Source organism: Arvicanthis niloticus, chromosome 9, assembly GCF_011762505.2.
Source record: "Arvicanthis niloticus isolate mArvNil1 chromosome 9, mArvNil1.pat.X, whole genome shotgun sequence".
In the NCBI taxonomy this organism is placed as follows: domain Eukaryota; kingdom Metazoa; phylum Chordata; class Mammalia; order Rodentia; family Muridae; genus Arvicanthis; species Arvicanthis niloticus.
The window spans coordinates 40,272,915-40,285,613 of NC_047666.1; the positions used below are offsets into that span (position 1 = coordinate 40,272,915).

The window sequence follows — 12,699 nt, forward strand, 5'->3', positions numbered from 1 at the left end:
CAGAACTTGAATGACAAATTTATTCCTTTCTTTCTCCCTTCCTTCCTTTCTCTCTTCTTATTATCTTTCAGTTTCCCTTTCAGGACAATCTTTTCCAATCTATGTACTACCCTCTGCAGCTGAAGTTTTTGGAGACGGTGCATACCCTGTGTGGACGGATCCCCCAGGTTTTTCTCAAGCAGATTGAGAAAACAATGAGAAGGGCTTACGAGAAGCACGTCATCATCCACATGGGGCCCAACCCCATGAGCTGAGTGTCCTCTTGTGCTAAGCCAGCCTGGTGTCTGTGACCAAGGACATGGATCCTTACGCTGCCTGGATATTTGTGTGTGTGAATATTTAATGGTGCTCTGTGACTGTTGAGGTTCAAATGCCTAATTATATTTTGCTAAGTTAATTATCCCTAAAAGGGAATATGCTTTTCTTTATTTTCTCCTGATACCCTATTTATCTCTTATTTTTAAAGTTATTTTATGAATTTAACATTGTTCCAATGTGTTGAGAGAGAAAGGGGAACTTTTTTCCCAGCCCTCAAATATGAGCCCCTGTTGGTATATGCAGCTATCATAATTATTTGGATTTCTTGAGATTCCTCCTATGTGATTTGCTCTCTCATACCCTATTAAAAAGCAATATGTGGCCGGGCGATGGTGGCGCACGCCTTTAATCCCAGCACTTGGGCGGCAGAGGCAGGTGGATTTCTGAGTTCGAGACCAGCCTGGTCTACAGAGTGAGTGCCAGGACAGCAAGGGCTACACAGAGAAACCCTGTCTCAAACAAACAAACAAACAAAAAAACAAAAACAAAAAGCAATATGTGTTGGGGCTGGCAAGATGGCTCCGGTGGTAAAAAACATTTGCCACCAAGCCTATAATGGCTTGTGTTCGACTCCCTAAGTAGAAGATGAGAATTAACTCCACTGAGTTATCCTCTGACCTGCACGTGTGCCCACACTCACACCCACAAGTAAAGAAGTGTAACATTAAAAATAATAGGGGCTGGGGAGATGGCTCAGCGGTTAAGAGATCTGACTGTTCTTCCAGAGGTCCTGGGTTTCATTTCAAGCAACCACATAAATGGCTCACAACCATCTGCAACTCCAGATCCAGGGGATCTAATGCTCTCTTCTGTCCTCCATGGTCACTATGCACATAAGTAGTGTGCACAGATATACATGCAGGCAAAACACCGCTACACATAAAATAAAATGATAACTTTTTTAAAAATTAAAAAAATAATAATATATGTTATGAGACAAACAACCGTGAAGAGAATATAGGTCAATGTGCCACAATCAAGATTAGACATAATCCTACCAACCACTTGAAAAGGTTGTTACCATTTTAATGCCTTTTCTTCCAGACTCCTTAAACCCCCCACCTCCACCCCACTTCTGTATTTCCCACTGTAACACGTTGAAAACATACAACCTCAGTAAAGCGCAGCCTGTTTCCTGAGATTTCATAAAGGAGACTAAACAGTCAGGCGAGATAATTACAGCATGCCGTGTCTGGAAAAGGCTTTCAGACCAGCTAATTGGGCAGCATTTCAAGATGAAACATGTGTCTGAGAGTGAGTCTCAGAAGGATTGCTGAGCTCCGTGGAGGGCTCAATCATGAGAAATTTCTATGCAACAAAAGCTTCTAAAAGAAAGCCCAAGGGATCTCTTTAGCAAAGAGGTGTGGGTTTGTGTTTCTCCACAGACAAGAGCATTTGATTAGACTTCCGGACAGGGGGCAGAAATCAAAGGACAACTTCAGATGTTTGTTTGGGTTTCCTTGTTTTAATTGTAATTTTTAAGGATGTGTTTGTGTCTGTGTACCTGCATGTGAGTGCAGGTGCCGATGGAGACCAGAAGGCGTGGTTTCGGGGAGGGGGTCATTAAATCCCCTTGAGTTTGAGTTACAAGTGGTGAGGCCCCTGACTAAGGTGATGTGCAGTAAACTTTCAATCTCTGCAAGAACAGCAAGCGCTCTTAACCATGGGCCCATCTCCCCATCCCCTTGGTGTTCTTTTGTTTTGTATTTTAGAGACAGGGTTTCACAACCTGCCTGCCTTCATTTCCAAGTAAGTCCTGGGATCTACAGGTGTGTGCCCCCATACCCAGCTCCAGTTTCAGATTTAATTTGCTCAAAGTAAATATTTCAGATAATTTCATTGGCAAGAAAACGCAAATTCCTGCCAGCCCCGGGACTCTTTTTCACTGTGTTAGCTTAGAAGCCTTATAATCGTAGCATGGAGCCACAGGAGAGAAAGGTCTTATTCTGTCCCCAAAGGGATCTGACGTAATCCCTAGATGCTTATATGGTTGGTATCGATGTAGGGACAATTTGCATAATGCTTTACTTATCTCAAGTGACTTTTGCATAAATGATTTTTGTTTGTTTCCCAAAGCGAAGAGAACTAGGAGGGACCCATATCATCTCCGTGAGGTTAAAAGAAGGAAAGTCTTCTTCTTTTAATTAATTGCTTTTAATACAGCAAAAGGAACAACTCCAGTATATGTACATTTCTATAAAATACAGGTTGGTGTAAGATGGATCCTACTTTCCAGGGAGGAAAACATTTGAAAATAAACATCCTGAGTTCTCTTCATCCTACACAGACAACAATCTGAAAATGGAAACTTTAAAAAAAAATTATTTGTATTTATGTGCGGGAGCCCATATATCAGTAGGTTATCATGGCCGTTGTATCAGCAGAAATGTCTCATCCCAAGATGGGACTCCTCAGCACTGCAGAGGAACCCTGCAGTGGCAGTTAGTGTGTGACACAGTTGATAGTCACAGACTTGATGCTGAAATGCTAAGGTCCGGCCACTCTCTTCTCTTGCCTGCCACCTGCTGCTGTTAGGGAAATCACCCTGTGGTGTAATACTCTCATTTTTACTGTTGTTTTGTGTCCTCACCAGCAGACATGACATCTTATTTTTGGTCTTTCCAGCTGTGGGCACGTGGGGTCTGGGGTAACTACTCACCATCTGGGTTTTAGTGATGGAGCCAAAATGCACACATAAAGCACTGACTCCATTCCAGTCTTGCTTTTCATCGTCTGATCAGAACGTCCAGTGAACCCATGGGTGCTGTTTAGACTCCTCAATGACTTCCAGATCTAAAGACCTCCCATCAAGTCTCTGGAGAAGCCTTCAAATACAAGATACAACAGTGCCTTCGGTTTTATTGAAAGCAGGTCTACTTGCAACTCTCAACAGTTTGATGCCAACTGCATACATAGCACTGTTGCCACTGAAGCTCAATGTTAGCATTTTAAAACATTCTAGAAGGATCAGTCATGATCATGTAACACTTTAAAACCTATGTCACACACACACACACACACACACACACACACACACACACACACACACCCCACTCCCCATGGTGGAATTCCCATGGTGTGGCCTACAATTTTAGGTGTTCAGTGGAGAATTTAAAGAAAAAACAATTCTCTTCCAACCCTTTGAACCTAAAAGTGATAATTATTGGGTTTTCTCTGCCTTTGGTATTTCCTGGCAAACACCTTTGAAATGTGAGAGCCATGCGTTTATTCAATGAACTTCTAAAACCTGTGATCTGTGGTTTGCTGGCTGCCTTTCAGCAACTTAGGCCACACTGAATCTACCCCTGCAAGAGCTGAAATTGGTGCTCTCATCTCCTGTCCTGCCCTTGTTTCTTTTCCCCTCCTCTCCCTTCCCTCTTGTCTTAGTCACTGTTCTATTCCTGTGAAGAAACACCCCGACCAAGGCATCTTTCATAAAAGAAAGCATTTAATTGGGGGCTTGTTTACAGTTTTACCAGCTAATACATTATCATCATGTTGGGAAGCAGAGAGGCATGGTGCTGAAGCTGAGAACTTTACATTCTTATCCTTCAGGCAGAGAGACTCCCAGTGGCACACCTCCAACAAGGACACACCTCCCATCAACTGGGACTAAGCATGCAAATAAATATACGAGCCTATGGGATGCATTGTGATTCAAACCAGGACACCTCCTCTCTGCTGCCTTCTCTCTGTTCTCATTTCCTTTTTTTTTTAAAGTCTGCTTTGCAGATGTGACTGTGTACGTCTGTGCAGAGTGTCAGAGCACTTCAGAACAGCAAGCGATGATCACGATTTTCACATGCGTTGGAAGTGAGATTTCAGTGGCAGGGTTAGTAGGAAGGCTGAGGTGACTTCTTGCTGTTTCTTAAATCTCAGAAATTGTGACTTACATGGAAATTCTAATACTTGAATATGTCCCATCTACAAAATCAATTTGACTGTCTCCTTGACTTCGACGATTGTGGTTTAGCACAATGCTCTTGGCTTCAGTTTTTGTGGCATTTGGATGTCACATTCAGTGCTCTACGGTGAACCATCTGCACTTGCACTGTCTGCTTCTGAAACGGACATTTATGTGCTCCCAGAGGCTGGCTGGTGTCTACAATGCATTTGTAGTGTCCATAAGCGAAAGTCAACATGCACACCAAACCATGCATAATCAAATCTCGATTCAAGAGTGGTAGCTCTGGGCATGGTGGCGCACAACTATCATCCTAGGATGATAGCTGTGAGTCACTGGATGATAGCTGGTACTCACCAGGTCGTCCAGGCCTTTCTCAAAAACAGCTGAAGGAGAGGCTGGAGAGATGGCTCAGTGGTTAAGAGCACTGACTGTTTTTCTTTCCAGAGGACCTAGGTTTAATTCCTAGTACCTACTGATGGCTTACAACCATCTCTAAGTCCAATTCTAGGGGGATCTGACACCCTCTTGTTAGGATAACAGGCATGCATGTAATTCACAGACATTCATGCAGGCACAATGCCCATACATGTGATTTCTTTAAAAGTTAAAAACACCCAAGCAGGGGCCACGCCTTTAATCCCAGCACTGGAGACAGGCAGGTGATCTCTGTGAGTTCAAGGCCAGTCTGGTCTACAGAGTGAGCTCCACACCAGCCGGGGCTGCGTAGTGAGCCCCTTTCTCAAAAACAAAACCAAGCACACATGCACAATAACAAAAAGTTATTGGGTGATGATAAAACAATGATTCAGTAAGTTAAGATCATTATAGCCTGCTCTGCAAACAGCACACCTGCCACATAAACGTAAAACTATAGGACATAATATTTGGCATTTACTCATAAAGAAAAAAAATGCCATATGTTTGATGAGCCAAAATGGACATCATTTCATGATCAGATTCAGAAATTCATTCTCAGTGTGAAAGTGTCACTTAACAGAGTGGCAGGCAGCTGGGCAGTGGTGGCGCACGCCTTTAATCTCAGCACTTGGGAGGCAGAGGCAGGCAGATTTCTGAGATCGAGGCCAGCCTGGTCTACAGAGTGAGTTCCAGGACAGCCAGGGCTACACAGAGAAACCCTGTCTCGAAAAACAAAACAAAACAAAACCAGAGTGGCAGGCAAATTCTCCTTACATTCTTGTTTTCTGCTGTGTTTTCATTTTCCATTGTTGCCTTCCCCTTTCTGTCTATGATATAAATGTCTGGGTAATGCAGGAACCAGGGCTTTCTTGGAACACGTGACAGGTCTTGGGAGCCCCTGTGTAGGTAGAAGAGAGTTCTAACTAGACCTTAGATCCACTTGTCTATGATTAGGGATGTTCCAGACATTTTAAAAGGTGAACACCTGCACACACTCATGCACACACGTCATGATCGTTTTAAGAGGGACGCCACCTTTTACTGTATCTGTGAGCTGAAGAATCATGCACGGTTAAAGCCATTCATTTCACAAGAGCCTTGTGGGCCTTTACCTCTGACGAGATTTCTCCGGCAAACAAGAGAGTGCTTTGTTCTAGTTTTTGTTTTCCACAGGTCAAAACTGGAAATATTCTCTTGAGTCTGCAGCATAAAACTGTGTGTGTCGCCGTATGCGTGAACACCTGAGAACCAGGCACAGTGCTGGCTTCACTGGGCTGACACGTTTGCATTGTCACTGAAAAAACATGTCTACTGTTCAGAGCTCCCTGAACACAGGTTGTTTTTTTTTGTTTGTTTGTTTTGTTTTGTTTTGTTTGATCAAAAAACTTGGGTGTTGCCGGGCAGTGGTGGCACATGCCTTTAATCCCAGCACTTGGGAGGCAGGGGCAGGCGGATTTCTGAGTTCGAGGCCAGCCTGGTCTACCGAGTGAGTTCCAGGACAGCCAAGGCTATACAGAGAAACCCTGTCTCGAAAAACAAAACAAAACAAAACAAAAAAAAAAAAACAAAAAACAAACAAACAAACAAAAACACAAAAAAACCTTGGGTGTTTTTGATGTTGTAATTTTATTTGCAAAGAAATACATTTAAAAAAGAACAATCCAAAGAAAAGGAATTATTACAGCTAGTAGAATAGAAGACAAGAACTAAGATGATCTGACCGCCTCATCTTTTTAAATGTCTCATTGCTTTTTTTTATTACCTTTACAAAAAAAAACCCAAACTTAAAAGCTTTAAATATGTATTATTTGATATTGCTTTTGAATTGTGTATTATGTTTTCCTTCATATGATTTTAAGCCTAAAAATATCTTAAATATATATAACCAGTAAAGAGTATTTAATATGTAGAATAGTTTATTTTTTAAAAAATCATTAAAAATTTTTACCTTGATTATAATAGTGTCGTCATAAGTTATTTATTTAGTGTAGTTTTCTCTGTTCAAGGAAGAATGATCAGAGTTTGATGTGAAAATGAGCTGTCTATAATCCCTTGTTGTGTTTTGCAAAGTTGTGTTTGACTTGTTGACCACAGCACATAAAAAAAAAAATAACTGAACTGCTTCAAAGGTTTCGAGCTGATCGAAATATTTTTTTCTATCGTTTCTTTTTAAAACCAGCACAAGGTGTTTAGTTCATCTCCTGAATTTTCTCCTCATAGTAAAGACTAAATTTTAAGTGGTTTTGTTTTTAAGTTTAATTATGTGTATGTGTGTGCATATGTGGGCATGTGTACATGCGTAGAGGGCCTGAGGAGGCCAGAAGAGGGCATGATATCCCCTGACGCTGGGGCTATAGGCTGTTGTGAGCAGCCCAGTGTGGTTGTTGGGAACCAAACTTAGCTTCCTCTGCAAAAGCGGTACTCGCTCATAACAGGGGAGCCAACTCTCCAACCTCTCAAAATTAATTTTAAATCCTAGTGCCACCATTTTCTGGTAGAATGTAACCCTCTACACCTTACCAGCCCTCTATTAAGGGAATAAGCTGTGACTCTCCTTATGTAACATTCTAAGAATAACCAAAGAAATGTATATTAAATACTTGTCATGTGGTAAACACTCAGCTTACACATAAACAGTAGCTAATGCTACCTCCAGGGACCTGTCTACCAAAATAGAAACTTGTACAATGAACCCTACTGTACCAACTCAAATCCAAAGGCTTGACTGCTTTGGCCCTTGACCTAGGTAGCATGGGATGGGAGGTGGGCTGACTACATCTCTTGTTTTTCTTCTGAGATTTCATGGCATCTCTAAACTCATTTTAGTGGGTGAATATGTTAGTGTTGCTAAAATGTGAAGAGAGTAAAAGCAAAGGTGTGTGGCTCCAGACCGGTAGGACCACCACCATACATACTCTTAACATATACTGAATAACTGAACGTTATTTTTAAGCGTGTGTTTTCCTTGCAGTGGTTCTCAACCTTCTTAATGCTGCAACCCTTTAGTACAGTTCCTCATGTTGTGATGACACCAACCATAAAAGGATTCTGTTGCTACTCCATAACTGTGATTTGCTATTGTTATGAATTGTAATGTAAAAGGGATTGTGACCCACAGGTTGAGAACTGATGCCTGAACATTTTATACAATTAGAATGAGTCTGGCATGTCTCCCCAAGGTATCATTCTGAAGATTTGAAAACTATATTAAATATGGTGCAACTTGACGGTAGAGGTATAACTTACTTGCCTAGCATGTATGAGGCCCTGGGTTCCATCCCCAAACCCTGCCCCCAAATAAAGAGGGGAAGAGGAAAAGGAAGAAAGAAAGGAAAAAAGGAAAGAAAGAAAGCTGCTATGATAATAATGTTTATTAAATAATAATGTTTAAAAGATACTTTCTAAGCCAGCACCACAACCACAGTGCATGTCTGCAAGCCCAGCACTCAGGAGTCTGAGGTAGGATGGTCATGTGATTGTAACTAGCCAGGCTTTTGTAGTGAGACCCTGTCAGAAACTCTGTGTGTGTGTGTGTGTGTGTGTGTGTGTGTGTGAGAAACAGCCACACAGAGTTGTAGCTAGATCCTGAATAACTGAGTCAGCTTCCTCTGATGTCTAAGCTGCTATCTCCACTCAAAACATTACTCTGAAGGCGTCCTGGTCCTCTGACCCAGATCTTCATCCTCCTGCCTGTTTGCCTCTGACTGCTTCCCAGCACCACCTCACTCTGTGTAAAGCTCTTCCACCACTTTTTCCTCTTAGAATGATGCCCAAGCTGCTCTTCAGGTATCCTAGGAGGTCTCTACATAATCCAACACACACACACACACACACACACACACACACACACACACACACACACACACACTGAGTCCATCCCCCTGCCCACATCTCCTCTTGACTTTCTTTTCCCACATCTTCACTAATTCCCATTCATCTATTCCAAGGGCTTTGAGCCTTTGTTAGCATCCCGTCTGCCTCCCTTTTTCTTTCTTTCATCTGATAAATGTCCACTACTCTTTGGGCCTCAATGAAAGTGTCACTTCATTTTGGAAGCCTCCCATGATCTGCCAAGGGTGGCAAGGCCTTCTTGTATACTCATTTGTATGTGTCATCCTGCACATTGTGATGTCTGCCTACTGAAATAATAGTGAAATAGTGACATTAAGCTAAACATAATAGAGCATGCTTTAACCTCAGCACTCAGGAGACAGAAGCAGATGGATGTCTTTGAATTCCAGGACACCTTGATCTACACATAGACTGGTCTCAAAAAGAAAAGGAAGGAAGGAAAGAAAAAAAAGGAAAGGAAGGAGAACGAAAACAAAGAAGAAACAGTAGAAAAAGAAATAGTAACAATACTTATGCCATAATTTATTGACTACCTTCCCATACAGTAGAGACACCATTCCTTTAAGGCACAAGCCTTGCTATCCTCTTCTCTGTTCTGGGCTTTGGTGATGAACATACATGAGCATCACAGTTAACAGAAAACAAAATAATTCAGCTGCATACTGACAGGGACCCAGCCCTATCTGCAAAGCTTCAGAACACTAATTCTGGTTATCCTGAAAAACAACTACTTTCCTGGAGAGGTTGCTGCAGAGGTATGAGGTCTTACTCACTGAATGTTTATCGAGTTGTGTGAATCTTAGGGATTTATTTACCCAGAGACGGCAAAAGTTCTTTTTGGCTTAAATGCTCACTCTTTCCACAGCCCGTTCTTTATGGCCTTGTGGAGGGCATTTGTCTGGAAACCACCTTATTTCTGGCAGTCATTTCTTTCAACATTAACTATTTAAATTTTAAAGGAGAGCAAACAAAGGTAATTTAGTAAAGGTCATTGAGTGTGTGTGTGTGTGTGTGTGTGTGTGTGTGTGTGTGTGTGTATGTGTGTGTGTGTGTGTGTGTGTGAGAGAGAGAGAGAGAGAGAGAGAGAGAGAGAGAGAGAGAGAGAGAGAGAGAGAGAATATAAATGTGGACTGGTTCATGTAAGGGACAAGGTACCTGCCACTCTGCATGCACATGCACGAACACACACAGACACACACCGACACACACACACTACCCCTCACCTGTAATCTATATTCAAAGGTTCACATAATGCCAAGGGAAATGTATCTCTTTCATGGTGCTTTTGTCTAGAATATTTTTTTTAAAACCACTGGCCACCCTTCTAGGATCCCAGCTATAAAATGTTTGTGTCATTACAATAGCATCTTTCCATCTGCAGAAACACACTGTTTCTACGTCCAGAGGAAAGATGACATTGCTAAGCTAGGTCACCAAAGCATCAAGGAAATTATTCTCCTAGTGTTTGCTTTAAAATAATTACAATATTTGTTTCCCCTGAATGATAAACAAACTTAAAGCCCTCCTCAGAAAAAAAAAATCCATAATCTAACCACAGGGATAATTGGAGGGATCTTGTCATGAACTCAATCTGTTGGACAAGACTCATTTAGCAGTCTCCATAACTGTAGGCAAAGCCATGAGTGTAAATGTATCCTCTACATGCCTGTAGTGTGTGTCATTCATGACATGTAAAATGTGGCTATAAAGAGCCTTGTGAGAACACCTATTCTTACTGAACATGTAGGACTTATCAAAACATTAATAATATTCCCCTTCTCTGGGATGGCCATGTTGGGTTAAACGATGAATATATATGAATACATATATATCACCACTGCCCAGCAAAAAATTTGGATCTGTTTTCAAATATTAATTTTTGTCTCTGTGTAACACACACACGTGCATGTAACTTTTATTCTCCTGTTCTAATTTTTGTTTCAGAAGCTTATTGCCTCTGTCTGCTAATCTAGGCCTAGCTTCTAGCTGCCTCAGTACAATCTTATCTAGGCCTAGAATGTTTTGAGCCTCTGATACTCTGCTGAATAAACTCACCCTTTCTTGTTTTTGGCTCTGTCTGACTGGTTGATCAACTCAGCTGTTTTGGCCCAAACTCCTCTCCAAGCTGACTGACTCAATCTGGCTTTTATCTCTTGGCCTCTCCTGAACTGCACTGCTTGGCCTCATACTGTAGTGCCAGGGAAGGGTTAGTGATAACCCCCCACCACCACCACCAAAAGAAATAGACAGGAGCTGATCTGATGCAACTCACGGCAGGGTCTTTTATTTTATTCAAGCTAGCTCAGGCTCCCAGTGCACTGCCATTATGCAGGACGGCTTTAGTAATGGGGAGCCCCAAATATATATGAAGCAAGGCTTTAAAGAGAGCTACAAGCTCTCTCTCTCTCTCTCTCTCTCTCTCTCTCTCTCTCTCTCTCTCTCTCTGTGTGTGTGTGTGTGTGTGTGTGTGTGTGTAAGCATCTAATTGGAAAGTTACCATGGCATTTAACATAATTGGCTGGTGTTGGGAGTCAAGTCATAAATTTAATTTCTGCCTCCCTCTGCATTGGTGGTCATTAGGATTGTAACCTGGGCATGCAAATCTGTTGGGGTAATAACCTGGAGATGCTGGTCTTGTTGGGGGTGTAACCTGGAGACTGGAGCTAAGCTTGGGTTTTGTTGGGGGGTAACTTGGAAACTAATGTTAGGCCTGTTAGTTTATCTGAGTTTAAACTTAGGTCAGGTTCTCTAAAACAGAGTCTGAATTTAAAAGCTTTGGCCTCTCTTTTCTTTTTCTTTTCTTTTTTTTTTTTTTTTTTTTTTTTTTTTGGTTTTTCGAGACAGGGTTTCTCTGTGTAGTCCTGACTGTCCTGGAACTCACTCTGTAGACCAGGCTGGCCTCGAACTCAGAAATCCACCTGCCTCTGCCTCCCAAGTGCTGGGATAAAGGCGTGCGCCACCACTGCCCGGCAGCTTTGGCCTCTCAATACTAATTCTGGCGATCTGTTCAGATCCTCTCACTCCTTCTCATTCTCTGCCTCGTTCTGTCCTCACCTATGTCTAGCTATTCTCTCTCTGTAACCTGTCTTTGTACAACTGTCCCAGTAAGTCAGTCTCTCTCTTTCTCTCTCTCTCTCTCTCTCTCTCTCTCTCTCTCTCTCTCTCTTCCCACTGCTCTCTTAAGCAGCTTCTCTCCCCTCTCTTCTAATGAGAATTGGGAACATCCTAATCTGTCAAGATTTTCTCCGATTCATCACTTTGTCTGCCACTTAATTAGACATCACTTTCAAACACAGGTGCTTCCTTCTACAAACTAACTTTACTTTGTTTGAGATTAAAGGTGTGTGCTAAAGGTGTGTCTGTATTCTAGCCAGAGATATTAAAGGTGTGTACTAAGGGCTGAGCCACACCCTAACTAGAAACAGGTTCAAATATCCTGTAACATGCCTGTGTTACAGAACACACGGTGGTGATCAGGGGTCCACTTGTAGGACTGAGTTTTCTCCTCCCACCACGTGGGTTCCAGGGATCAGATTCAGGTGTCAGGCTTTGTGACACCACAAAGATGCTGAGCCATCGTACTGGCTCAGGAACTGGGTTTTTCATTAAGTCGTTATTAGGATTTATTTCAAAAAAAAATACAGAGCTGAAAGAAAAATTAAGAAATCAGACTCGGTGTTTGGGCACACCGAGTGTTTGAAACCTGGTTGGTGATTAGAACAGGTTTTCTTATGGTTTGCTATTGCTGACACATATGTGGTAATAGAGGCAACTGTTAACAAAACTAAGCTGTGTTCCAATGGGGAAACACTTAAAAGTCAAAATTTGTGAGAGCCAGAGAGATGGCTCAGTGGTTAGGAATGCTGGCTGTTCTGAAATGTAAATAAAATATCCAATTAAAAAAATTTGAAAAAAAAAAAAAAAAAAAAAAAAGAATGCTGCCTGTTCTTTCAGAGGACCAGGGCTTGATTTCCAGCACCCACAGGGGAGCTCACAAACCATCTGTAACTCTAGACTGGCCTCGGAGATCCAATGCCTTGGATTTACACTGACATACAGACAGACAGAATCCTCATACACATGAAGCAAAAATAAAGGTTAAAAAAAAATAAGGAATTAAAGTAGTTGGTTTGTTGTGCGTTAGGATTGGAACTGTCTAAAGTTGCCCTCTGTCTCTTTAGATAGCTTCTGTATGGACAGCGACC

At 41.9% G+C, this 12,699-nt stretch overlaps 1 protein-coding gene across 1 annotated transcript in view; it reads left to right on the top strand.

Moving 5' to 3' along the window:
* The window catches only part of Gxylt2 (glucoside xylosyltransferase 2), a 96,722-nt gene extending 87,104 nt beyond the window's left edge, over nt 1–9,618 (top strand). Inside the window, exon 7 of the mRNA XM_034512104.2 lies at nt 72–9,618. Coding sequence (XP_034367995.1) covers nt 72–254 — 183 coding nt within the window. The 3' untranslated portion in view covers nt 255–9,618. The remainder of the gene's footprint in view (nt 1–71) is intronic.
* The last annotated feature ends 3,081 nt before the right edge of the window (nt 9,619–12,699 follow it).